This window comes from Carlito syrichta, unplaced genomic scaffold (genome assembly GCF_000164805.1).
Source record: "Carlito syrichta isolate Samal-C Ts95f unplaced genomic scaffold, Tarsius_syrichta-2.0.1 Scaffold287690, whole genome shotgun sequence".
Lineage (NCBI taxonomy): Eukaryota > Metazoa > Chordata > Mammalia > Primates > Tarsiidae > Carlito > Carlito syrichta.
Genome location: NW_007231786.1, coordinates 30053 through 57436, shown reverse-complemented (window position 1 = coordinate 57436; position 27384 = coordinate 30053). Strand labels below are relative to the sequence as shown.

Genomic DNA, 27384 nt, shown 5'->3' with positions numbered 1-27384 from the left:
CTGCACTCCAGTCTGGGCGACAGAGTGAGATTCCAACTCAAAAAAATAAATAAATAAAAAGGAAAGATAATTCTGGTCATGGGAGAAGCATCTAGGTAATTAGAAACCAGCTGGAAATACTGCCAGAGGAAAGGGCCCTGAAAGGAAAAGAGAGAGAACAAGAGTACACTAACATCCCAGGGACTGTCACTTTGCTGACTTCCTAATTTTGTGCATAATTCACTTCAGGCCCTCCTCCACTAACTCTTGCAACATCACTAAAGTCCCCAGGAAAGAAAATAAAACACTCCATAATATTTATAAAATGAATGCAATGAACCCGGGTTTCTAGTAGTGAAATTCTCTACATTGAATTCCCTCTCCTTTTTTAGGCTCATGTTAAGGTAAACAGAAACTGTGGCCCCTTGCTGTGCAATTGGACAAACGAGTTTCCATATTTCACAACAGTGATCACCACCAAAAACAGCAGTGAGATATTGAAACACATGCTCAGTGAATCCCTCTGTCAGATCATCATCGGCAAATCTTAAGAGGAGAAATGAGATCAGAGGCCTTTAGAGAAGTGAAAAATTGAGGGGAGCAGGAGAGAGCCTTTTGACCATGTGGGGAAATTTCTATCAGAGACTTAGGTTTTCTAAGTCTAGCCGTAAGATGGTCAAATTCTGAACTATTAACCTCTATTCTTATTCTGGGTTATACCTTTGGAAACAAGCAGGCGGCCTTATCAGCAGCTTGGCAGCATTCTGTAAAAACGGCTTTGTACTTTTGACCATAGTAAAGGAGTTCTGGGGCATAAAAGTAAGGATGTCTTCTGGCAACTTCATATAAGTAACTAAATTTTGAAAAAGAAAAACAGGTAGTCATTTTTCTACAGCAGACAGTATTACAGAAACAATTATAATCAATTGTTTGAAGACTCCCTGGGGCTTTCAAGACCTAAAGACATCTAATTAACCAATTAAGCTCAATTTGCACGTGATGGTCTTGTCTTTGTTATACTTTAAATCTGTAAAAAGGAAGGTAAAGAGTGTGTGTGTGTGTGTGTGTGTGTGTGTGTGTGTGTGTGTGTATAAATGGTTAAATTTTGGTGACATAATTGCTGACTAAAATGAAATCCATTTTGAGAATAACTTATATAGCCTAATAATACTTTAAAATGTGTCAATCTCAAATTTCTCATACAAATCATATCTTATTTACATGAACTCCAAAAGTCTTTGGTTATAGTCTTTGTTGTATAGAATATTGTGGCATCAAATATTACTTCTTTAAAAAGCACTATAAGAACAAAATTTCCAAGTCTTAATGTTGAAAATACATTTTGTTATAGTAGTTGCTATAATGAGGGTTGGCCTATAGATTTACTCTGTAATTTTTAATTTTGAAGAATAAACATCTGATTACTTACTTTCCCAAAAACATGTCTGCATTCTCCTGAAAGGCGGTGCACATAACATCAGCCTCTGGCCTAATCAGCGAAGGGAGATTGGGGTTGTCATCCTTGTGTTCCAGGAAGCACTCATTTCTCTCGGGTTCTTGCTTTGCACAGCAGTCAGCCATTTCACCATAGACTTCACGAAGGCTTGCAACAGTACATAACTTATCTCCAAAAAGAGTGTGCTAAATGGAAAGGAGTGGGCTTCAATTGCTGGGCAGAACCTCATTTTCTTTTCTTTTTTTTAAATTTAATTTAATTTAATTTTAAAGATGTGGGATACAATTCAGGATTAGGTACACAAGTGATCATCATACAGGTAAAGTTTGGCCTCCCTTTGGTCTCCACTTTGCCTGGTTTGAGATCAGGTACACTTATTGATGTTGTGTCTTCCCTACCCCCCACCACAGTAGTATCCTGCTACTGCCAATCCCTTTCTTACTGTATTATGGTCAATGTTCAGGGTCCGCTTATGAGTGAGAACATGTGGTACTCTCAGAACCTCATTTTCTTTACAGTCAAATAATCGTAGAAAAAAATAAATATCCTGGTAAACTTGGTTAGGAAATCATATAAAAATTCACTTTTCTCCCTCCTCGCACCCCCGTCACGTTTAGAGTTTTCCTTGATTTAACCATCTCTGTACAATTTTCATAAGAATTAACCATCACACTATAACTTATGGTGAATGAAATAAAAGGGGGGAAAAAAACTGCCAGCAGCTTTAAGGAGTGTTATATTACTCCAATTTCCAAACCTAAAACTAAAGGCTAGGAAAAGGTTATAATAAAAATTAAGTGAAAATAAGCTTCTAAGCAGCAAGTGAATTCACATTGAAGAGGAAAGTGGTCAGACCGTTTCTCACTTGATCTGCTTCCTTTTGAGTGTTCAAATTCTTGAGTCGGTACTATTTAAAACTGAAGAGTAATACAATCTACTCTATGTTGTTACTGCATTAAAACATAGATTTCTTTCTTATTCTAAAAATATTACGTGAAAGCACTTTCCAATAAATGAATCCTTTCCTTTTTCTCTAATTTTTATTATGAAGGCAATTATAACTCCAGGGAAAATATACTGCTCTAGACAGAATTTATTAATTTTTCAAAAAATGCATTTTGAAATATTTACATGTAGAAACATTGTATTGCATGAAGTTAAAGTCCTGATTCCTCCATGAGGGAGAAGGTAACTAAGAGGAAGATGAGAGGCTCCCACAGCAAATAAAAACTGGCTTGAGTGGTGAAAGGTAAACCTATCTTTGTTCTGAAGATGTATCAGGAAATACCAAAAGCTCATCGTTCTTCAAAATGACTGAATGCTTTACTTTTCTATTGTATGTAAAAACATGACTATCACTAACATAAGGAATATATGTCTGTGCGATTATTCTACCCAGATAACAAAATCATCATAGAAATTCATTGGTGATATCTGATGATAAAAACATGCTATCATCTCTAAGAGATAGTAGCACTCCTATCAGTGCATTGCAGCACTCTTCACAATAGTAAAGGTACAGAAACAACCTAAATGTCCATCAATTGAAGAATGAATAAAGTGTGGCATATATACACAGGGGAAGGAATACTATTCAGTCTTACAAAAGGAAATTCTGCAATATGCAATAACATGGACAAACCTTGAGTATGTTATGCTAGATGAAATCAGCCAGTCACCAAAAAAACAGATACTGCATGATTTCACCTATATGAGGTAACTAAAATAGTCAAATTTATAGAATCAAAGAGTATAATGATGGTGGCCAGGCACTGGGGAAGGAGGAAATGGGGAGTCACTAATCAATTTTAATAAAGCAAGATGAGTAAGCTATAAACCAGTGCACCTATAATGTATTGTACACTTCACTATTTAAGAAGGTAGATCTCATGTTAAGTGTTCTTACCACAATAAACAGGAATGAGTAAAATAAATAAAAACATGTTATCACTATTATCCTCTTGGAATAGGAACCAAACCTCACATTTTAAAAAGATGTTTACAAATGACAAATTGGGCAGGACTCAGTGGCTCTGCCTGTAATCCCAGCACTTTGGGAGGCCGAGGCAAGTAGGTTGCCTGAGCCCGTGGGTTCGAGACCAGCCCGGGAAATTTGGAGAGACCTCATCTCTACAATAAATAAAGAATTAGCTGGGTGTGGTACCGCATGCCTGTCATTCCAGCTACTTGGAAGGCAGAGGCAGAAGGATTGCAGGAGCCCAGCAAGTCCACGCTGGGGTGACAGTGAGTGTGCCACTGCACTCCAGCCTGGGCAATGGAGTAACACTCCAAAAAAAAAGACAAATTGCCATTTAAATGCACCATAATGGCTGCATATGTGTTCTCAATGAAGAAATGTTTTTAAGACTGTGGGCAGATCAAATACCGCATGTTCTCACTCACAAAGGGGACCCGATCATTCCTCACAATAGGAAAGGAATCATCAGTCATGAGACACGACCGAGGGAGGGAGGAAAAGGGAAACACGAAACAATATAAGAGTACCTGATCTTGAACTAGGGGAAATGAGGGACAGTTGGAGGCCCAAACTTCACCTACACGTAGCCTACTTATGTACCTACTCCTGACTTGTACCCCACATCTTTAAAATAAAATAAAGTAGCCGGGTTCGGTGACTCAGTCTGTAATCCCGCGCCTTTGGGAGGCTGAGGTGAGTGGATTGCCCGAGCCCGCAGGTTCGAGACCCGCCTGGGCAACTTGGCGAGACCTCATCTCTACAATAAATCAAAAAAATCAGCCGGGCGTGGTAGCGCGCGCCTGTAATTCCGGCTACTCGGAAGGCTGAGGCGGAAGGATCGCCGGAGCCCAGTGGGTCGAAACTGCGGTGGCAGGGAGTGGCCATTGCCCTCCAGTCTGGGCGACGGAGTGAAACTCCAACTCCAAAAAAATAAAATAAAATAAAATAAAGTATATTTTTAAAAAGGTGTGGGCATAGCCAGGGCATCTCTAGCCCAGAAGAAACAATGGCTTAACAGCAACTTTTGAGAGTTATAAACAAATCTGGTCACTTCCTAATACTTGAAAAAAGCAAAAATGTGTTTTCCTTTGAAATGCTTGGTAATACTTAAAAGAGAAGAAAGAATTTTCAAAGTTAGAATGTACTTACAAGTGATTTGTCACAATTTTCAGCTGACTCATCAGCAACACATGTTTTTGCAAACTCAATTACTTCATTCATTAATTTTACATGCTCTTGAAATGGACACTTCTGAAGGTACTGAGAAAAGGTAATTAGCACCCTGAAACAAAGGACGTAGGAAAATGTGGGATGATAAAAAATTAGCATACAACAGGATGCTATGCTAGAGAACAAATCATGTATGTATATGTATTCTATATTGTACACATCTTCTTCGCTATTATCCAGAAAGCCTTTTTATATCCAGTATCATCTGAGGCCAAACTAGGCATATGTGGTTTCTCAGGCAAAGAGGATACGCGTTCCTCCAGCTTTTAAACATCTCTGTGTGCAGTCAAGGCACACGCAGAGCCAGCAAGTAAACTGTATACCAAATTGTCAAGACTAATCATTGCCCGAGTCCCTTGAATTACTTAAAACAATAAACAAAGGCCATTCATCTCTTTAATTAGGCTGTAGTATGGCACTGACCTTTAAAAAACAAACAATTTTCTCATTTTTACTAGATTAAAAAATATTAAAATGTCCCTAAGAACATTTTAGGGGATTTAGCAAGCAAGTAGTCAAAGGAAGCACATATCAAAGTTCTTCCCATCACGAAGGTTGCTTAAGAGTTCTAGCACTGTCATGTCCAACACGCTAGCCACATGTCACTATTTCAATTCAAATTAGTTAAAATTAAATACTACTTAAATGTTTGTTCTTCAATTGCACATTCCATATTTAAAGCACTCAATAGCCACATGTGACTACCATAGCACTAATAACAAATATTTCCATCAATGCAAAAAATTCTATTGGGCGGCACTGTTCCAGAGTCTGGACCCTGCTGAGGGGAATGTAAGCACTTCAGAGTAACAACCAACGTGATCAGATACATTCAATTTGATTCATCAAAAGTTTAACTTACAGGTATTTGAAATCTGTTTCTCCCAAATCCTTATACCGATGAGCAATCTCACTCTTGTCTGGGAAGAAGAAAAAGAAAGAAAAAAAATTTGTTTAAATACTGAAGAAATCAACAAGTTATGATGCTACTTTTTATTTTTCTTTCCATTTGACTCAGTTTATTCATCTGCTCCAAAATATTGGGTTCCGATGCCTACAGAAAATTTCAGGATGATGATATGATGATGAACTATTTATTTTGCATTTAAACAAAAGAATAATTCAATCACCAAGAATAGTTGTTTTTAAATTATTAGATATTTATAGCTTTATAGTCAAACTTAGATAAGATCTAATACTCTTGTAATGGCTATTAACAGTTACTGAGAAGACAGGCTGAAGGAAGGGTAAATATAAATACAAGTTTTATTTAACAACACGGGTTTTGAAGGTTTTTTAAATAAACATGGTGGTTATCTAACCCTGAATTGTACCCCACATCTTTAAAATAAAATTTTAGGCCAGGCTCGGTGGCTCTGCCCATAATCCCAGCAAATTTAGTAGGCCGAGGCGAGTGGATTGCCTGAGCCCGTGGGTTCGAGACCAGCCCAGGCAACTTGGTGAGACCTCGTCTCCACAATAAAATTTTTAAAAGATTAGCTGGGTGTGGTAGCATGCGCCTGTAGTTCTGGCTACTTGGAAGGCTGAGGCAGAAGGATCACCAGAGCCCAGCAGGTTGACACTGGGTGGCCATGAGTGTGCCACTGCACTCCAGCCTGGGCGACAGAATGAGACTCCAACTCAAAAATAAATTAATTAATTAATTTAATTTAAAATGTTTTTAAATAAAAAATAAAGCATGGTGCACTGAATATGTCTTTGAGATAGTTATGAATGGTATCTTCAACTCTATTCTGTGAAGTTTAAGTCACTCTGCCTGTATTTCCTTTATGTGCAGAAGAAAATTCCAGTCACTAAACAATTCTCACCATTTTTTAAAGTCTAGGATATTTGAAATACAGTAATGAGATAACCTTGTAAGAATTCACAAATACAAAATAAATGCTAAAGGAAAACTGAAGTCTTTAAAGATGCAGCATTTAAAACTTTCCCTTACTAGGAAAACAAAAGTTGAACAATAGAAAAGTAGAATTCTTACGTGCATCTCGACGAAACAAGCCCCTGGAATGAGCAGAGCTGAAGAGAAAGAGAAGGGAAATAAAAGTGACCCACTTCATTGTGCCAGAGGCTCGTGGGGTTGATAGAAAAGGTAGGACGAATGGAGGGGAATTAGTCCTAATATAGTTCTTTAACCAATAATTGTAGATTATTAACTAGGCTCATCTTGGAATTTCATTGGCTCCCTACCGATTACAAAATTCATAATATTCTTGCCAAAAAATTGTTTGACTAAATCCTTTGCGTATATTTGCCATCTGGAACTGGTTTTTTCCACAAGACCTTGACAATTTATTAAAGTTATGTAAAACATCTTATCAAATTTTACATAAGAGTTAAATAATTTGTGCCTATTATTCCTTACCATGTTCTTTATCTGCAATTTCCCATTTGAACATTTTAGTTTTCGATGTTTGCAAAAATATAACCAAACCAATGACTTTGGAAATAAGACATGCTAAAAGAGTTAAGTGCCAAGTTGAATCTATCACTAATCCCAAGTTTGCTTTTATCCATAGCAAAAAAAAAAAAAAAACAATGTATACACGAACACACACATCACAGGGCCTCCACATCTTTTACATTCTTCTGAAACCATTCTATCAGAAAAAGCTGATGTTGCCTCAAATGTAAGCTAAGAAAAAGCCATCACAAAAACAACAACTAAGATAGGTATTTAGAAGTTCCGGGTTTCCATCCCAGTTCTGGCCTACATGTGTGCTATTCAGGCCCAGAAGTAAGACTCTTTGATTCAATGTATCTTTCATGGGATCATCAGTTCAGAGAGGAACACTGGCCCAAACCACAGTGATGATTATCTTTGCATCTCAATATACACAAGGACAGGCTGAGCCCAAATTCACTCTACAAGTTATAAGAACTCTAGAGCTTCCTCACCAGGCAAATGATTCTTTCCATCACTGTTTCATACATTTTTCTTTCCCTCTTTCAATAAATAGAAAAATCACATGCTCTTCTTTAATGTTACTTAAATGTTAAATAAATTTAACATTATGTCTAAAGACAATGCAAAGCAAGGATAATGTTTAAATGTTTTGCAAATCTTCCTTTTCCCCTGTCCCCACCCAATGTTCTGATCTCTACCTTGGAAGGGCAGTTCTACCTCTGCCCTTTGCTCTGAAGATGAAGAACTATTGATCTCAGCCAGTAGGGAAAATGGCTTTCTCTGATACTACAGGACAATAATCAATATTAAGCCATTTATTTAACTTTATTCAATAAATGAATGTTAAATGTCAAATTCCCCATAGCACATAGAGGTACTGTGACTAATAAATATTTAAGCGAAGCATTATTTTGTTCTATTTAGACTTATAGTAAAATAAATTTACATTCTATGCTCTTATTTTATTTTATTTTATTTCATCTTCAGAAATGGGTACTAATTAAGTAAACACAAAAAAGAGAAAGTAGATGACTGATTTTTTTTTAATGACTCAACAGAATCTTAAAAGACAATACTTACTGAGTGACCTTTCACGGAAACAAAGAACTGAGTATTACATGTTCTCACTCATAAGTGGGTCTTGAACAGTTATCATAATACTATAGGAAAAGGATTCGCAGTAGCAGTAAACTGCCGGAAGCGGTGGAGTGAGGGAAGCAGGATTGGCAGTAGTGGGAATCTGCCTGGGGAAGTGGGGGCACACCTCATCTACAAGGGCACCTGCATAATGAACATTTGTAAACTTAACCTGAATTGTACCCCACATCTTTAAAAGAAAAAAAAAGAAAGAAAGAAAGATGGTACCAGACGTGTCTTTCAGGCCACAGATGAACAGACATACAAGAATGTCTGTCTATGGAATTATTTCCATTTTTATAAAGCCATAAAACCTATATGAGAAAAGAAAAAAACCATTCTAGCCTTCTAAGTAGAGAAGACAAGTCTTTCTTGGACAAATTATTGTCAACTTTTATTTTAACTTTCTAGAAAGTACAGGAACTATTTACAAGAAACCAGTAGTCAACCTTACCTCTTCCTGATATGAGTTTCCTGGGAAGGCCTAGACAAACATGAAATGTTTACCACTGAACATAATTGTATTACCAAGTTACAAATTCGGGTCTTTGTCTCTCACACATATACTTCGTGCACATTTTTTTTTAATTTAACAAATGAAACAAATAATATTACTGTTTCTATTTTTCGCTGCAATATATTATATTGTACTACACTGGTAATTATACAAAATCTAAGCCGGGCTTGGTGGCTCAGACTGTAATCCCGCGCTTTGGGAGGCTGAGATGAGTGGATTGCCTGAGCCCGCAGGTTCGAGACCCGCCTGGGCAACTGGGCAAGACCTCATCTCTACAATAAATTAAAAAAAAAAAATTAGCCAGGCATGGTAGCGCACACCTGTAGTTCCGGCCACTTGGAAGGCTGAGGCAGAAGAATCGCCGGAGCCCAGCAGGTCGAGGCTGCGGTGGCTGGGAGTGACCACTGCACTCCAGTCCGGGCTACAGAGTGCAACTCCAACTCAAAAAAAAAAAGAAAGAAAGAAAGAAAAGGAAATCTAAAAACAAAACTCTCAAATTTATCATGACTGAGTAGAAACTTTGAATTGATTTTCCTGCATTCAATGAAGATACCATTGCTTTAAAACATGAAGTTGATAATACTTAAAATAATCTTTTCATACATTACCAGTAAGGTATTTTACATGTGTGCATCCCAATTAAAGGTTAGCAGATGGTTGAGAAATATTTAATTCTTAACAATATTTGCATGCTTAAAATTAACCTTAATTAATAAGAAACACTTGAACATTTGCACTTTGTGGATACCCAAAGTAAGAACTTCTGCATTTTTCCCTGAAAACCTCCAGTATTAATTTTATATGTCCCTTCAATACTGAGAGGAATAAAACTACATAATCATTCATTATTTCTAAATACCCTGTTTTCAAGCTTTTAAATGTTTAGTCAGTCATCAAAGGACTCTGTTATGAAGGTAAAGACAAATATTTAAACTAAGAGTTATAAATATGGTTTAGAGAATCTTGTTTCTAAGTAAATAGAAAAACAGCTCCAATAATTTTTAAATGTTTTCTTATCTTTGGGGGAGAAGTTCAAAAATAAAGACGAGTTAAGAAATTATTTTATTTGGAAAGAATAATAGTGTACTGATCTTTTAGAAGAGATTTTAAAAATACCTCAATTGAAATACAAATATCCTGGGATTTAAACCCCAGTCTTTGTCCCTTTTTTCCTTTCTTTTGCATTCACAGAATAGAAAAGGCACAGTTTTGAAGTAGATGCAATCTCCTGGGTCAGTTCTTCACTTCCCAGCCACTCTCATCATAGCCTTAAACCTATACCCTTTTACTACCCTCTGGATTCCTGAAGCTACCCTCTGGATTCCCTCAGACCAGACTTGCCCTCTATCTGGCAATGTTTGACCTAGCTCTTATGCTGTCTCTCACTGTGATAGATTATACTTCTGGGTTTCCTTCTCTTAGAAATAAAGTGAAGCACATTTATGAAAATGTGACAACACCACCTAAAAATATTCTCAGTATTTCAACTGAGATTTTCTAGAACAGCCACTTTACCCAAACTCATTCCAAAATACAGGAAATTTGGATTCATTTGGAGAGAATATTGGGAATGGAAGAATCTTTTCTTAGTATTCTTCCCATTGTAAAATGAACATACACAAATTCTCCCTATCATGAAGGGTCTTCTGTACGGCTTTTTGAAAAATACTGAAGGGTATAAAGTGATAGGCCATAAAGTATCAAACCAACCAATTGAAACTTAGCAATTATAAGAAAGCAGAGATAAAAAATGAAGAAAAAAGGAAACAGCAATTTAATTTCTTATTAACTTATGAAGATATATTTCCCAAGAAAAAATAAGAAAATTGCCCAAAATGTATAAGCTTATATAAGTATTTCTAATGCAAATAAAAAATTGTAATGTAATCCAAATATCAGCCAGCCCTCATTTTCCTCCATAAATCATCCCTGCAAATTAGCCACTTGAATTCGTGAGGAATGAAAAATTGGCTGAAGATTCATAGGGGACAAGGAAAAGGAAACTTACATCATAAAAACTACACTAGACTGGGCAGTGGCTCTTGCTTGTAATCCCAGCCCTCTGGAAGGTCGAGGCAGGAGGATCGTTGAGTCCATGAGTTCGAGACCAGCCTGGACAACATCATGAGAACTCAACTCTGCAAAAAAATTTTAAAACTTAGCCGGGCATGGTGGTGCATCTGTAGTTCCAGCTACATGGGAGACTAAAGAGGAAGGATTGCTTGAGCCTGGAAGGTTGTGATCATGCCACGGCACTCCAACCTAGTCAACAGAGTAAGACTCTGACTCAAAAAGCAAAACAAAAAAACCACTAGATCACCATCTTTGGCTCATCCCATCTTTTAAGTCCCTCTGCTCCCAAAACTCCACGGCAAAAGGAACTTTTTTTCTGCTCTTTCCTTATGTTACACCCTAATTTCCCAATCATTTGCTTCAAATTTCTCAGTTACTTACTCCACAGCCTAATTCAGCTCAATGGCAGTTTCTAGCTGCAGACTTGGACATGCAGATCTATATTTATTCCCATGCTGTGTGGATCAAGTTGAATTAAATTACCTTTAAGGATCCTTCTACCCTGAACATTCTGTGATTCCATGTTTCCAATGTGATAATCTTATAGAATGAGGAAAGGGCTTGACTGATAGGAGAGAATGTATCAAGTGAGGCATTTGAGATCCAAGTTTGAGAGTTTGTTCATTCCTAAACTGCACAATTACTCTTCAACCATACTCTCTGCCTAGTTCAGCTTCTCATTTGTAAGAAATGAAGAATTAAACTTGTCTAAACTATATTAAGAAATATAACATATAAATAGTTGGTCTATGTTCATCTTTTTGAGAGAAATTCATCTCTAGCCTAAATATAGTAAATTGTGTAATGTAAATGTGTTCAAACATTGGGCATATAACCATTGAATTGTTCAAAATTATTTTTTCATTATATAGATATTGAAAATAATAAAGTCATTTTGTTAGAATAATATATATGGGTTTGAAGATTTGGTGTGCAAAAATCGTTCATTTAACAGTAATATGTTGCAACAAAAATATGCGTTCAAACAGAACTAATTTCAGTAACATAATGTTGATAATGGCACTCTCCTGAAATGCTTCTGATTCACAATTGTGACATACCCAGTATATTCAACACCAATAACTTAAATCACTAGATAAAATACATGCAATTACTATTTCAATTCAAATATAATTTTCATACTTACAATATTTATTCATTCATTAAAATTATATAAGCTAGCCTCTCCACATTGAATGGCTTGAAAGAAAATAGCTGTATTGATGAGTCTAAATTTCTCTCCACAGTTACATGGAAAATTGGCCAAAAAAAAATGAACACCAGGAATGATGGCATCCTAAAGCAAACATTAACCTGGCATCAACAAACATACTATTTATTTAAGAATAACAGGGTTCTTGCTGACAGGGCATGATTCACAAAATAACGTTTCATACTTATTTCAAGTAGTGCCACCTAGTCTTTCATTCATGCTCAGAGTTTATTGAGTGCCCACTATATGCCAGACTCTGAGGATAAAAAAGATTAATACAATCACTTCAAGGGGCTCACAGTCTAACAGGGAAGACAGACACACAGGAAAGTAATTGTGCAACATTATGAGTTACTTTGCCTGCAGAATATGAGATGCTCCTGGAATATTAAAGAAGCAGGACAGAAGCAGCTCTAAATCCAAGTGCAATCTCATGCATAAATAAGATATGTGAGCTCCAGCCTCTTTAGTTACCTATGCAACACAATAGATTTCAAACTTCAAGTTTGCACATGCTGGGTTTATTTTTGCTTGTGAAGGAACTCTGTCTGGAGAAATGGAATGAGTAGACAGAGGATTGAGGGAAGTAAAGAAGACATGAAGATGTGTCATTTCTAAATGTTTAATAAAAGACCAAAGCATGGTCCCAGTTTCAAAGATGATGAAACTTCTGGCAGAACCTTAAGAAAGTCAAAAAAAAGAAAGAAAAAAAGACAGGCTGGCAAGGCAGAAAAAGAAGAGCAGAATTTGCAATTATCTGGGTTTCCAGGCAAAGCTAAAAGTGGAAATGTGGTCATTTGAATAGTATAAGCCCCAGAGAAAGATACTATCTGTGGGGAAATCATTTTTCTAATATTATTGACAAAGTCAAAAGTCACCCAAGCATTTAGGGATGAAACGGTATTCCCAATTCAAGTGTTATCTATTTGTCATGTTACCAGGTTGTCTAAGAGGACTTTCCTGGGGACTTGACAATTGAGCTGAGAATTATACAGATATATTCACATTTCTTTTGATTAGATAAGCTGATCATTTTTTTAATGGACCTGAGTAATGGAGGAAGAAAATAACCTTCCAGGCAGAAGAAACAGCATGTGCAAATGCTTGGGGCTAAAAGAGATCGGAAGACACTGAGAAAGGCTAGACACAGAGTTGAAGGAAAGCTCAGTGTGACATGAGATGTGACCGTAGAAAATGGCTTCAAGGTCGAGCAAGGTGACTCAAGCCTGCAATCCCAGCACATTGGGAAGCCGAGGTGAGGGGACTGCCTGAGCCTACAGGTTGGAGAACAGCCTGAGCAACTTGGCAAGACCTCATCTCTACAATAAATCAAAAAATTAACCAGGTGTGGTAGCATGCACCGGTAGTTCCGGCTGCTTGGAAGGCTGAGGCGGAAGGATCGCCGGAACCCAGAGGGTCCATACTGAGGTGGCCGTGAGTGTGCCACTGTACTCTAGTCTGGGCAACAGAGTGATTCCAACTTAAAAAAAAAAAAAAAAGAAGAAGAAGAAACAACTTTGGCCGAAGACCAGAGCTACACAGGAAAATCTTAAGTAGGATTTTGAGACATTGGATTTCAGCTGGATTTCGGGCATCTTTGAGACATTAGGATGAGAAGTCAAGTAGATAGTTATAGATATATGGATATTGAGGTCAGAGACAATGTCTAAACTTGGAATATTATTTATGAGTCATCAAGAAGTTTAGGATTGAGATAGCCTAGAGAGAGATCAAAGTGAGAAAAGAGAGGCCCATGCTGGAGTCTTGAGGAAAATCAGAGATCAAAAAAAAGGTGGGCAAAGAAAGGAGGAGTTGGGGGGAATCCAAAGTAATGCTATACCAGGAAACTCAAAGGAAGAGAATGTTTAAAGGAGAATAAGTCAGGAGTAACAAATATTATTGCCAAAGATAGTAGGTGAGAAATGAAAAATTGTCTATCTCAAGAGGATTACTAACACCCTTAACAGATCTGTTTTGATGGAATGATGAAACCAAAACCAGACTGGAGTGACTGGAGAAGTGACTAGGAGAAGAAGAATAAGAAATTCCGGTATGGAAAACTCTCCCAAGAAATTTGGATGCAAATGGAAGCAGCTAAAGAGTGTTGAGGGTCAATGAAACATCTTGAAGCCAATACGAAGGGTTCAATTGAGAGGCATATGTGAAATATGCAAGAGAGAAGAGATAGTTGATTAATTCTTGAGACACTGAAGGAATAAGATTCAAGCTACAAGTGAAGATAAAGAGAGGAGCAGCTCTCCTGGTAAAACTACAGGGAAGGAGGCCAGAATGCATGAAGATATGGTTAGATCTCTAGTGTCAGGAAAACAGAGGGTGCCCATCTTGTGACTTCTGTTTTCCCTGTAAAGTAGGGATTGTAAGAATGAAGGGCTTGGAGTCTCTATTTGCAGGAAATAGAGAAAGTTAAAATAGTGAAAGAGTGTCCTGAACAGAATCTTATTGCCTTGAGCTAAGTTGAAAAGTTAAAAAAAAAAATCTGTTTGTGGCACTCATTTTCCTCTCTAATCCCTCATGAGACCTTATGGTGGTCCCTCTCTCCTAAGCCACTGCCCTCTGTACACCAGGCCTAATCTCTTAGGTGCCCTGAGTTCTCCACTATCACCTAGCCTCTCATTTCCATATACCTCTTCTCTAATGCACACCCCAAGCCAAAACTCCCATTTCTTGACTTTTTGGCAAATTCAAGCAGGTGTGTTAAAGATCAACAATCCGATTAAACTCCACAAGACCTAATGTCTCTATTCCCTCAATACTCTATTTCCTCCCCTAACCACAACAGACATTCCTAGAAATAGAGTCATTTTAGAAAGGACTGCTGTTATGTCAATGAATTCCTAATGGGTGACATCTCAGACAGGTGACAAAGTAGAGAGAACAACGTGAAGTAGGGGTTCTACAGTTCTTCAAATTTTACCATGTAAGTCCCTTCCCACTAGGACAAAAAGTTAACTGATCCTTGTTAATAGCTGTTAGGGCCTGAACTTTGGTGCTTGATCTTTGGAATCTCTATTTGACTGTTCAGAAGCTTCTTTTTCTTTTCTGAATCATTGCGGTTGTTAGATTAATGTTTCCTTACAATAGAAATGCAACAATCTATGTCCTATATCCCCAGTATAAGTATCTTGAAAGCACAAGCAACGCCTCATGCTCCACTAAATCTAACACCAGATTCAGCAGGTGCCTTGGATAAAAGAACCATCCAAAATTTTCACTGACTGTCAATTTCATTTGACTGATTAAGAATCAGCTGCACCCATGTGGTAAGTGGCCATAAGCAATCTGATACTATGTGTCCCCTCACATTTTGTTTTCTCATCAGAATGCAGTACAAGAATTAGTGTAGTTAAGAAATTTGGATGCAAATGGAGGCAGCTAAAAAGTGTTGAGGATCAATGAAACGTTTTGCTTGTGAGCATTTAGAAGCCAGTAAGAACGGTTCCAGTGAGGGGAGTAAAATGTAAGTAAACAGATTAACAGATCAGTGAAACATTTTGCTTGTGAGCATTTAGAAGCCAATAAGAAAGGTTCCAGCAAGGAGAATAAAATGGAGATAAACAGGTTAACAGAGGCTGCCTTACTTCAATCCTGACCAACTGGAGGATACAAACATTCTAAGAGCCACTAGTTAAACCAGAGTTCATTTAAATAGCCCAATGATATAGCCCATTGGCCCAGCAGCCACATTCATTGCCCAGAATGTTACTCAATACCTGTAATGTGCCATATGGCTGGCGCTTCTTTGGCCTCCCCACTCAGATCCAGTTCCCAACCCAGTCCTAACTCCCATTGATACTCTTTTGTATTTGGTTTAGGTGTGTAAGCAAAGGGGATGCTGAAGGAGTTCAAATATGGAACCTTTCCAGTGACTTAACTATCCAATGAAGCAATGTTGCTTGTTGTAGAGAAACTTGCTCATGGTCACTTCCCACCTGGGTGCAGTTGGTTCTTGACCAGCCAAATTAAACTGACAGCCACAAATCAGTCCATTCTGAGGTTATTCTTTTGTTCATTCTCATCATAACTTAAAATTGTGCATAATCCTGGGAAATAGCAAATACGAAATGTGTCTACAAGAATAGGAAGGGGAATAGGAAGTGACACTCTTTTAATCACTAGGAGAAATCTGGTGACATCAGATATTAACACATACACCCTTCTTTTTAAACTGAAACATATGTTTTTATAGGAAAAAGTAGTAAGTGATGGGATTTCTAATGTTCTTTGTCATTCACACCCTGAGGTGTGTCTAACAAGCTTATTGATGTGTTGGAGTCTTCTCTATTTGTAGTCACAGATCATCTAGGAAAAAATTCTATGTTCTGTGAACTCAAGCTGATTTTCCAATGCCATATTGCACAACTCAAAATCTGTATTACTCTTGGGTTTTCTTCTACAAGATCCTTACCAGCAAAAATCTCCACAACACACCTACTACAGTAAGATCCTAATTCCCAATTATCTTTAGAACAATTTTCAAATAGGGTCACGAAATTATTTTAGTGTGTTATGATCAGTATTGTTTAGTAAAATAAAACAGAAAAGAATTGACCAGAGTGAATTGTATATGGTAAGATTCACCATTTTGCCATTTTGTGAAATTTTTGCTGTTCTTGTGTATATTAGATTGATATGTAAAATCAGTTTCTTACTTTGATCACTGTCAAAGAACCTTGGAGACCCATCTCTCCCCATGAAACTCACTTGACATCAAGCTCAGTATGTCAGTGTGTCCAAAATCAATTGGTCATCTTCCCAGCATGACTCTCGCCCATCTAATTTTTTTCCAAATTTACCCATTTAGTTTCTAATACCATAATTTTTTATGTCACCCATTGTCATAACTTTGGAGTAAATTTAATACCTCTTTCTCCTTAACCTTGAGTCTCTAATCTGACCCTAAATAGTTTTGATCTATCCTTTAATTTTATTTAGTTAAATAGTTTTGATCCATCCTCACACATTCATTTTCACCAGGACACTGATACGACTTTGGCTTAAGCTCTTAGCAAACCATGCCTGAGCTATTGCGATACACTCTTAATTAATGTTCACACTTCTAGTCCTTATCAATTCTGATTAATTCTAAAACATTCTTATCTTTAAAACTCTTTATTGGCTCCCCATTACATTTTAAATAAATACCCAGCTTCTTGCCTTGGTATTCAAAATGTTCTATAATCTGCTTCTGTTAGTTTATTGTGTTCCCTTCTCTGTCATTGTAACATTCCCAGTGGGAGCAAACGTCTGGCACATAATGTGTTCGATAACGTTTGTTAAATAAATGAGAAAGTGAATGAACAAATAAGGAATCATCTCTGTAGCATCATCTTTTACTTCTCTTTCAAATATATAAATTTCTCCATTAGTTCAGTGATATTCCTTAGACTACTTTTTGCAAGCCTACAAAGTATAAAATACCATATTAGGTGAGAAGATGTGTAAGGTGCCATGAGGTCATCTCCCCATTTCCCAGCATGGCATGTCATTTCTCTATCAAAGTCTCCACTGTTTGGCCTATCTCCAATCATGAGGGCTTCCCCAGTTTCTATTTAAGTCTTCCCATCTTTGGACTTTCTCTCCCCAAGTCTTACATTCTTCTCACTCTTCCGATGATTTCTATTACTTTGTTTTCATTCTTAGTCTCATTCTTATCTCTTGAACTTATAAGATTTATATTAAATTGTATTTATTTTGTAAGAACGGAGGTTTGTCCTATTCATTGTATTCTTCCCCAAACTCTCAGTTCTATATAGACACTTAGTAGATAGTCATTCAACCTATGATTAAAGGAGTCAAAATTTTAGAAGTGATTGTATTTTGGAAAAACCAGAAAGATTGTTCTGTCTCCATCTCTAGTAAGTTTAAGATTCACATAAATAATCACATATGTTCCTGGCATCTAGTAGATACTCCATAAGTACTTGCTGAATGAATAAATGAACAAAACAAGTAAACAGTTTTCAGTCTGGTAGTCATCAATACCTTGATACTCATGAAAGTATAATACAAGTCTGTGGCATTATTGTCAATAATAATAATAATAGAAAATTTACATTTCTTCATGATAAGGCTGCAAATACTAAGATCTCAAGTACATTTGCACTGGGTTAGAACTCTATTAATATGACTGAAGCACTGAGTGTGTCAGGAAGAAGAAGACAGCCGGGGAGTCTGCTTATTTAATGAGCATTTATAAAATGTCTACAGTGTGCCAGTCCCTGTTCTCAGCAGTGCTTTACAAGCATTAGCATCTTATTAGGAGAGCATTGTTATCCCATTTTACAACTGAGGAAACTGAGGTTGAGGTAAAGTAACTGAGATGAAGTTTCCTACCCAAGATCAACAATTAGTGACTAGCAGAACAAGGACTGCGTATTCAGATAATCTTGGATCAAGAGAGAGAGAGTGTGTGTGTGAGTGTGTGTGTCTGTGTGTGCGTGTAATCTCTGATGCCTTTCAAACAACATAAGGCAATTATTCTTTGATAGTCCCTCAAAACTCTTATTATATTGGCAAAGCTACATTCATTATTGTAGGCAATAAAAAATGTGGGGGAGGGGGAGGAGTTGAACTGCAGAAGCTGGCGTGAGGATGTACACTATTTGTCTTGTATTTTATTCTCTGTTCTTTTCAAATAGAGTCTCTAAGTATCATGAAGACCTTGCTTTGTACCCCCTGTAACCTGCAAGATATTAGAGGGAGCCGTACAAGATGAGGGAAAAAACAGATACTGGCAACCATGTTGGGAATGGGGCACTGAAGCATCCATGACTATTTCAACTTTTAAGTAGCCTCACAATAAATCCAATATTAAATCTACTATTTCTTACTACTTGATTCTACTATTTTAAAAACAGCCACACAATGCTTTATTTTATACTATTTTAACAAAATTTTTTCAATTATTGCTTTAGCACTGCTAGAAGACATAAAAAGGATACTCTAAAGCTCTTAAAATAACTTTTCCAACCTACGCCAAGTCCTGCTCTTCCTAGGAAAATTAGGTTTGATTTTGTTTTCAGTTTTGTCATAGTGGTGATTACCTTTCAAGTCAAACAGGTTAGATGAGACATCTGTGGAATTTGTTTGAAGATAGATGATTGCTCAGACACAAAACTGCTGGATTAAGCAGAAGCAAAGTGGACTGGAATGATAAATACAAATGTAAGTCATGTGAAGGCAGTAACCAAAAAAAGCAAGCTATTCATGGGAATGAGCATCCTTTCTGTAATAATTACCTAAAGATTTTCTGGGTATGATACACAGTCATTCCATAGAACTTCTTCTTTATTTATTCACTGAGTTCATTCAAATAAGTATTCAGTGTCTATTGTACTTCACATATCTTTCTAGTTTCTGAGCTAGGTACTATATGAGGCATTATCATTTGTTTATTAAGAGCACTGACTTGGGATTAGACCTCAACTTTAAATGCCAGCTCCACTGCTAACTAGCTGTGTGGAATTGGGCAAATTACTTCAATACTCTTGCTTTTGAGAATAAATAGTAATATTAATTTGTGGGGTAGCTATAAGGATTAAATTAAATAATGAATGTCAAGTATAAACAGTGCTTGGCAGACATTGACCTCAATGAATTTGAATAAGCATTATCATTGTTACCATGAGAAAAAGCAGACGGACCAGCATAGGATCTTACTTCAAAAGTGTTCAAATGAAATTGCAGCTATAGGCATACATGCAAGAGCACTTAATTAACAAAGAAAAATAATACATGACTAGTCTCAGTCTAGCCTACAGAGACTTTAAGGTTGTCCACACAGGAAGGGAAAAGGTTCTATGGGTCCAGGTGGTAAGAAATGTGACTTAATCTAGATCTTTAGAAAATGAGAGCAACATGGTCATTTTGTTATCCTCATTATGCAGACCAATTCGGTATTAAGACACTGCATCAGAATTTTAGGACTAGGAAAGATCTTAGAGATAATTGGTTTAATGCCCCTTGCTTTACAGATAAAACTATAAAGGCCAGTCAACCAAATCATCATCACATTTCTTTGATGACTTTCTATGTTTTAGGTGCCAAGGGCTCAACACTGAATAAAACATATGTATTCCTTGACAAACTAGTTTCATGAACTAAGTTGACAATAATAAAATCAGGTACTGTGGACCTGGCACGGTGGCTCACACCTGTAATCCTAGCACTTTGGGAGGACTGTCATCCCTGCACTTTGGGAGACTGAGTTGGGAGAATGCCTTGAACCCGGGAGTTCGAGACCAGCTTGGGCAATAGAATGAGCCCTAGTCTCTACAAAAGATAAATACTAAAATTAGCTGGGCGTGGTTGTGTCTGCCTGTAGTCCTGGCTACTCAGGAGGCTAAGGTGGAAGAATTGCTTGAGCTCAGGAAGTGGAGGCTGTGGTGAGCTGTGACTTTTTCATTGCAATCCAACTGGGGCAACAGAGTGAGACCCGACTCAAAAACAAAAAACATTTAAAAACGAAAACTCAAGTGCTGTGAGCATGATAGTGACGAACTGCAACTTACCTGAGGGTGTCAGAGAAGGCCTGAGAAAAAGTGACACCGTTGAGATCTAGATGATGACAAGAGAGAGTCGTGATGTACTTGAGATGAAGGGTGGGGGTGAGTAATGAGGTCATCCAAAATAAAAGGCATAGTAAGTGAAAAGGCTCTTCAAGAAGAAGAAAAGGAGGCCAAGGCAGCTGTAATGGAGTGGACACAGGGAGAGTAGAGAAAGATAAGGTCCAGGGGGAGGCAGAAGATGGGCTATTTAGACCCCCATAAGGAAGTCAAACTTTATTCTGGCTGTTGTGTAAAGTCATAGGTCAGTTCTTAAGAAGCATCATGTCCAAATGTGATTGAAGTTTTAGAAAGATCACTCACTGTCTGAATGTTATAGACCATAGTGGGCAGGAGTGGAGGTAGGGAAGCTAGCAGGCTATGGCAGTTGCCCAGGCAAGAAGTGAATGGATATGGTCTAGACAAGGATTATTGCAAAGGAGGTGCTCGTCAGTGGTCAGATTCTGCATATATTTTGGAAGCAAAGCAATCAGCAGTTATTGACAAATTAGATGTGAGGTGTGAAGGGAAAAAAAGAATGCAAGAAGAATGTTTTGACCTAAACAACTGAGAGAATGCTAGGGTCATTTATGGAGGTGGGAAAGCCTGGGAGGCAGATGGTGTGGAGAAGATGGGGACATATTACTAAGTTCAAGGACGGCAATCGCTAATTCTTTCTGCTCTTGTTAAGTTTGAAATATCTGGTAAACATCCTGGTAGAAATGTGATGTTGTACAATATAGGTATCTAGAACTCAGGGGGAAAGTCTTGCTATGAATAAAAACTTGAAGAAATAGTACATTGATAGTGTTCAAAGTTGTTAGCATAAATGAAATTATCTAATCACCCAGGAAGAGATTTCTGACAGGGAAGAGATGAGTACTAAGGACTGAACCCTCTGTATTGTAACATTTAGGGGATGGAGGGCGGAGGAGGAGCCAGAGAAAGCCAAAGAAAAGTAGCAAGTGGGAAGTTAGAGAAAAACCAGGAGCATCTGCAATGTACAATCTAGAAAAGAAGACCCAGACACTCATGCAATGTCATACTGCTGATCAGTAGTGAAGTTAAGACTGCCATGATTACCCTATAAGTAATATATATGTGCTAGAAGGGCCTTAAGTTCCTAGTTACTTTATTTCTATGTTACCAAAGGATTATTAGAGCTAAATATAGCCCATCTCACTAAGTTATTGTTCATTGATTATACATATATGTGACACAATGAAAATCAAGTTTACCTTGACAGGAAAGCTAATAAATCTCCATTTTTCCTTACTTGAGCTCTACTGAGTTGCAAATGGATATTTCTTTGCAATATTATTTGGTTATCTTCATGAACATTTATTGGATAGTCACATCACATTCTTTGATTTAGTGTCATGATATCTATCTTGGTGACCACATATGCCTAGATAGCTTGACCTTCAGATTTAAATAATCTTGTGCAAAGAACAAGATAGATTTATAGTTATGTTTGATTTGAATAAAGAGTTAATTCAAGGTTTTTCTTGAGAGTTTACATTGTATCAAAACAGTTTTCAGCCTTTATGAAACACACACAAGTATTAATATGCACATTAATTCCTCTCAAGGACTTTACAAATTAAAAGCAAAGACAGGCAAAAAAAAATTATAACACAAGAAAGGAGATGGCCATGATTGCTTAACATTGTTAACAAGCAATATGTGTTTCCATTCATTCATACTTTTGAAATGTAATATAGAAATAGCCAGCAGCTTAAACTTTAAGATCACCTCTGACCATAGTTAATTCACTTTGTATACAAAAAAATGCCCTGTCAACATCCTTTAATATATTAAGAAATAAATTCACTTAGAGATTTTTAAACTATAATATCAGCCCATCCACCACTTTGAAGGCCAATGACCTAATGTTTACACTTTAATCCTTTACCACAGATAATTTGCAAAACCCAGGCAGATAGCAAATACTCCACAACTCTAATCAACAAAGAGTGAACTATGTCCATTGAAAAGTATACTCTGGGCAAATGAATTACAGAAAGTCCACACACAAAAATGACATCTGAGGACTAGCCCAGCTCTGGGAGAAAGAGAAATGCTGAGTCTGACATTTGCGGGTCAGTTGGGGAGAGCTCATGGGAAGAGAGCTCTAAGAAGCGCCAACAATAAATATAACAATCATTCATAGGACGATAATCTAATTTGGGGAGATACTAAAAAAGTATTGTATTGTTCTGTCTCACATGGTCTGCTGGGCCCCTTTTTAGCACATTGGTGGGGGAGATATTGGTAAAGGACAATGTGGTGAAGGAAATCTAGGGATTATACTATCAGTTTTCTGCAAAACCTGTGCAGATCACTTTGCCTCTTCCAATGTGAAAAAATTCTAAATAATTGCAGTGCAGAGGAGGGGGGCACATCTCATCAACAAGGGTACCTGCATAATGAACATTTGTATACCTAACCCTGAATTATACTCCATATCTTTAAAGTTAAAAATAAAAAAAAAATAATTGCAGTGAGTGCTGTATTACACACAAATTAGGAAAAAATAATTACAGAGACATCAGTCTTAGTTTCCAGAAGTTATTTTTCCATCGAACCTACTGTAAAGACCTGTGATGAGCAAGGAGAATGAGCAGCGCTGATATTGCCACTTCTGCATTCAGAGAGAGAAGCAACTACAAACATGGATGACCCAGTGTGCTCCTCCCTCTGTTATTTGCCAGTTTCTGTTAATTTCTCTGTGCCTCAATTTTCCAACTATATATTGTGGACATGAGTTTGTTTTGAGCATCCAGTGATTTAAGACATGTAAAACTCCCCAGAAGTACCAAGCACATAGCAAGTACCCAATAAGTTTTGGTTATTATTATTATTACTATTGTGATTGTTATTATATGTAGTAAGCATACAAGTATATGTGTTTGTGGAAATTATAATGTCTTTAAGAATAAAGAAACAAATGGGAATAAGGAGCCTAAGAAGTTTAGCATATATGGTAGGTTTTAAGTAGTCACATGGATACATAAGACATAGAGAGAGATATTGCACACCCCCTCCTCATATATCTTATTCTTGGTTATGGGTATGTGCACTGATAACTCTAGGAAATGTTTACAAGGCTAACCTATATACTCTTTGTAAATGATCTTTATTTTTTTCTTGTTAGAATGAATGAGCTAAAAGCAGCCAAAATTAATCTGAAATCCCTAAGGAGGGAAAAACTCAAAAAAAAAAATTTGAAAATCTATTGTTTTATGCAAACATAATAAATGCCTAGAATAGTGCCAGGCACCTCACAGAATGCTGCATTTGAATGTTAAAACAGGAATTGGGGTCAATTCTTAACTCTGCCACTAAGCTGGGAGTGAGTTCCTTTTCAGTGTCTCAGTTTTATAGCTACAAATGCAAAAAATAATAGTTACTATCTATTATTTATTAGTTTTTCCGGTGTTTAGCACTAATAAAATTTTTTCAAAATGAATTAGGGTTCAGTGTTCAACAATCCTAGTCTATTATTCCAAAAAATGACATCACAGGAGAAAGCATTTCTCTAAAGGTCTTTACCTTCTCACTTACTGTGACATCCAAAAATGTCTTTCATGGGCACACAGGTACAGTTAGACAGAAGGAATAAGTTCTAGTATTTGAGGGTACAATATGAAAATTGAAGCGAACAATAAGGTGTTGTATATTTCAAAATAACTAGAGGAGAAGAATTGTGATGTTTCCAACACAAAGAAAAGATAAATATACATGTTAAATACGTGTATCAAAAAATCACATGCACTCACAAAGTATATACAAATAGGATACATCAATTAAAATACCAAAAAATGCCTCAGTAACTCCTAGTTTTATATGAGGATTCCCAAAATCTTTGGGCTTGACACTCCCATCCCTGTCATCTGAATAATTATAAACACGCACAAACTGAAGCCAACCTGACCCCACAAAATAAAGTAAATACCAATACCTATGCAGTGGGATAACATTTCTTGATACAGTACATTCTCTTCCTTTCTTTAGAAAATGTTGATTTTTGTCATCAACCAGTCTGGCCATTGTGTGCTAAATGCTTTGGAGAAGAGATATAAAAGGTGAGAAGCATGTACAAAGGGATGTTTTTGGTGTTAGTTTCTGAAACGTAAGCTCTTAGAGGAGATGAAAGTATTCCTGAAATAGACAAAGTGTTTGGGAGAAATATTGGAGAAAAGAAAAGGATCTGAGAAGAGACTAGAAATAATCTATCAGGCTGGGAAGAGAAAACAGATGTGGAGAAAAGTAATAAAAATATGATCCCTGGTGACCAGGGGTAAGGGAGAGATGGTTTGTCTGAAAGATTCTCTTTTTCTGGAATATTATAGGAAAAGTAAGGGAGAAAAAATAGTATCTTGTGAGAGAGAGAGTCCGTGTTCTCCTCCAGGAAATCTATTGGGAAAGGAACAAGACTCAGAGAGGAAATGGCTGTGTGACTTATCTTAAGCAACCCCAACCTCAGGCAGGTTTGTGGAGATGGGGAGAAGCAACAAAGCGATTCCAGCATCCCCAAACTAGGTACAAGAGGAATCGAGAGACTGAACGGTACTGAAGGGGCTGCCAACAAGATGGAGAGGCACCACAGGAGTGAACTGCATGGACAGAGAGTAGAAGATTAGATGAGCAGTGACTCACATCTCAGCAGATAGCCGTGTGGACAGACAACTAAGGGACAAATGGATCCTGACACAATGTCTTGGCAGTTCATGAGCCAACTCAAAGAAAGCCAGAAAAACCCACACTGACGATGATGAGAATGTCGCCACTTCAGCAGGTTCAAAATAGAAATGAATTTGACTTGCAAAACATTAAGGAAAGTTTTCAGGAACCAGGCTAGAATGTCTCCTCAACACTGCTTTTCAATATTGTTGAGAAGGAAGAAATAAAGCCATATGTGTTTGCAGATGGCATGATTGTGTATGTAGAAAATTTGAAAGAATGAACAAAACACACATACACACAACATCAAACTGGTAAGCAATTATAGCAAGGTGTGAGAATACAAGGTAAATATCCAAAAGTTAGTTGCCTTCTATACACCAGCAATGAACAAGTGAAATTTGAAATTAAAAATTCAATACTATTTACATTAGTACTTCAAAAAGTGAAACAATTAAATACAAATCTAACAAAATATATACAAGATTTGTACGAGAAAGACTTCAGAACTCTGATTAAAAATCAAATAGGAACTAAATAAATGGAAAGATAATCCATGTTTATGGATAGAAAGACTCAATATTGCCAAGATGTCAATTCTTCCCAACTTTATCTGTAGAATCAATGCAATCACAATCCAAATCCCAACAAGGTTAGTTTGTGGATATTGAAAAATTGATTCTGAAGTTTATACAGAGAGATAAAAGACACAGAATAGCCAACTCAATACTGAACAAAATCAGAGAACTGACACTACCCAACTTCAGGGCTTACTATAATCTACAATGACAATGTGGTATTAGCAAAAGAATAAGTAAAGAGATCTGCAGAACAGAATAGAAAACCCAGAAATAAACATATAAACATAAATACACATAAGTATATATGGTCAACTGATATTTGACAAAGGAGTAAAAGCAATAAAATAAAGAAAAGATATTGTTTTAAACAAGTGGTGGTATAACAACTAGACATCCACGTGCAAAAAAAAAAAAAAAAAAAGACCCTAGGCACAAACCTTACACCCTTCACAAAAATTAATTCAAAACCAATTATAAACCTAAATGTAAGCACAAAACTATAAAACTCCTGGAAGATAACATAGAAGAAAATCTAGATGACTTTGGATTGGCAGTAACTACGACAACAAAGGTACAATCCATGAAATAAAGAATTGATGTGCTGGACTTTATTAAAATTAAACATTCCTGCTCTGGAAAAGACACTTTCAAGACAATGAAAAGAAAAGACATAGGCTGGGAGAAAATAGCAAAAAAAAAAAAAAAAAATCTGGTAAAGTAGTGTTATCCAAAATACATACCTCTTAAAACTTAATAATAAGAAAGAAAACAATCTGATTAAAATATGGACCAAATACTTTAATGAACACTCCACCAAAAAAAAATATACATGACACATAAGCATATGAAAATATGCTCATGACATACAACGTCAGGGAAATACAAATTAAAACAATGGAGGCCAGGTGTGATGGTTCACACCTATAATGCCAGCTCTTTGGGAGGCTGAGGTAAGAGGATTGCCCGAGCCTGGGGTTTCGAGGCCAGCCTGGACAACTTGGCGACACCTCATCCCTACAATAAATCAAAAAATTAGCCGGGCATGGTGGTGCGCACCCCATAGTTCCAGCTACTTGAAAGACTGAGGCCAAAAGATCATCTGAGCACAGCTGGTTGAAGCTGTGATGGCTATGAGCGTGCCACTGCACTCCAACCTGGGCAAAGCAGTGAGACTCCAACTCAAAAAATAAAACAAGTCACCACTCACACCTATTAGAATGTCCAAAATCCAGAATACCGATAACACCAAATGCTGGTGAGGACATGGTGCAATGGGAACTCTCATTCATGACTGGTGGGAACACAAAATGTACAGCTGCTTTGGAAGATGGTTTGGCAGTTTCTTAAAAAACTAAACATATTCTTACCATCTGATCCAGCAATCACACTCTTTGGTAGTTATCCAAGGAAGTTAAAAACTTAGGTCCACACCAAAGCCTGCCCACGGGTGTTTATAGCAGCTTTATTCATAATTGCCAAATCTTGGAAGCAATCAGGATGTCCTTCAGTAGCTGAATGGATAAACAAACTGTGGACCATCCAAAC

At 37.0% G+C, this 27384-nt stretch overlaps 1 protein-coding gene across 1 annotated transcript in view; it reads right to left on the bottom strand.

Annotated features, from left to right (window-relative positions):
- The window catches only part of ALB (albumin), a 58235-nt gene extending 31113 nt beyond the window's left edge, over positions 1–27122 (bottom strand). The window contains exons 1-6 of the mRNA XM_021709912.1: positions 27049–27122; positions 6643–6680; positions 5506–5563; positions 4563–4695; positions 1409–1620; positions 700–832 (exon numbers count right to left, since the gene is read on the bottom strand). Coding sequence (XP_021565587.1) covers positions 700–832; positions 1409–1620; positions 4563–4695; positions 5506–5563; positions 6643–6680; positions 27049–27104 — 630 coding nt within the window. The 5' untranslated portion in view covers positions 27105–27122. The remainder of the gene's footprint in view (positions 1–699; positions 833–1408; positions 1621–4562; positions 4696–5505; positions 5564–6642; positions 6681–27048) is intronic.
- Between the last annotated feature and the right edge of the window lie 262 nt (positions 27123–27384).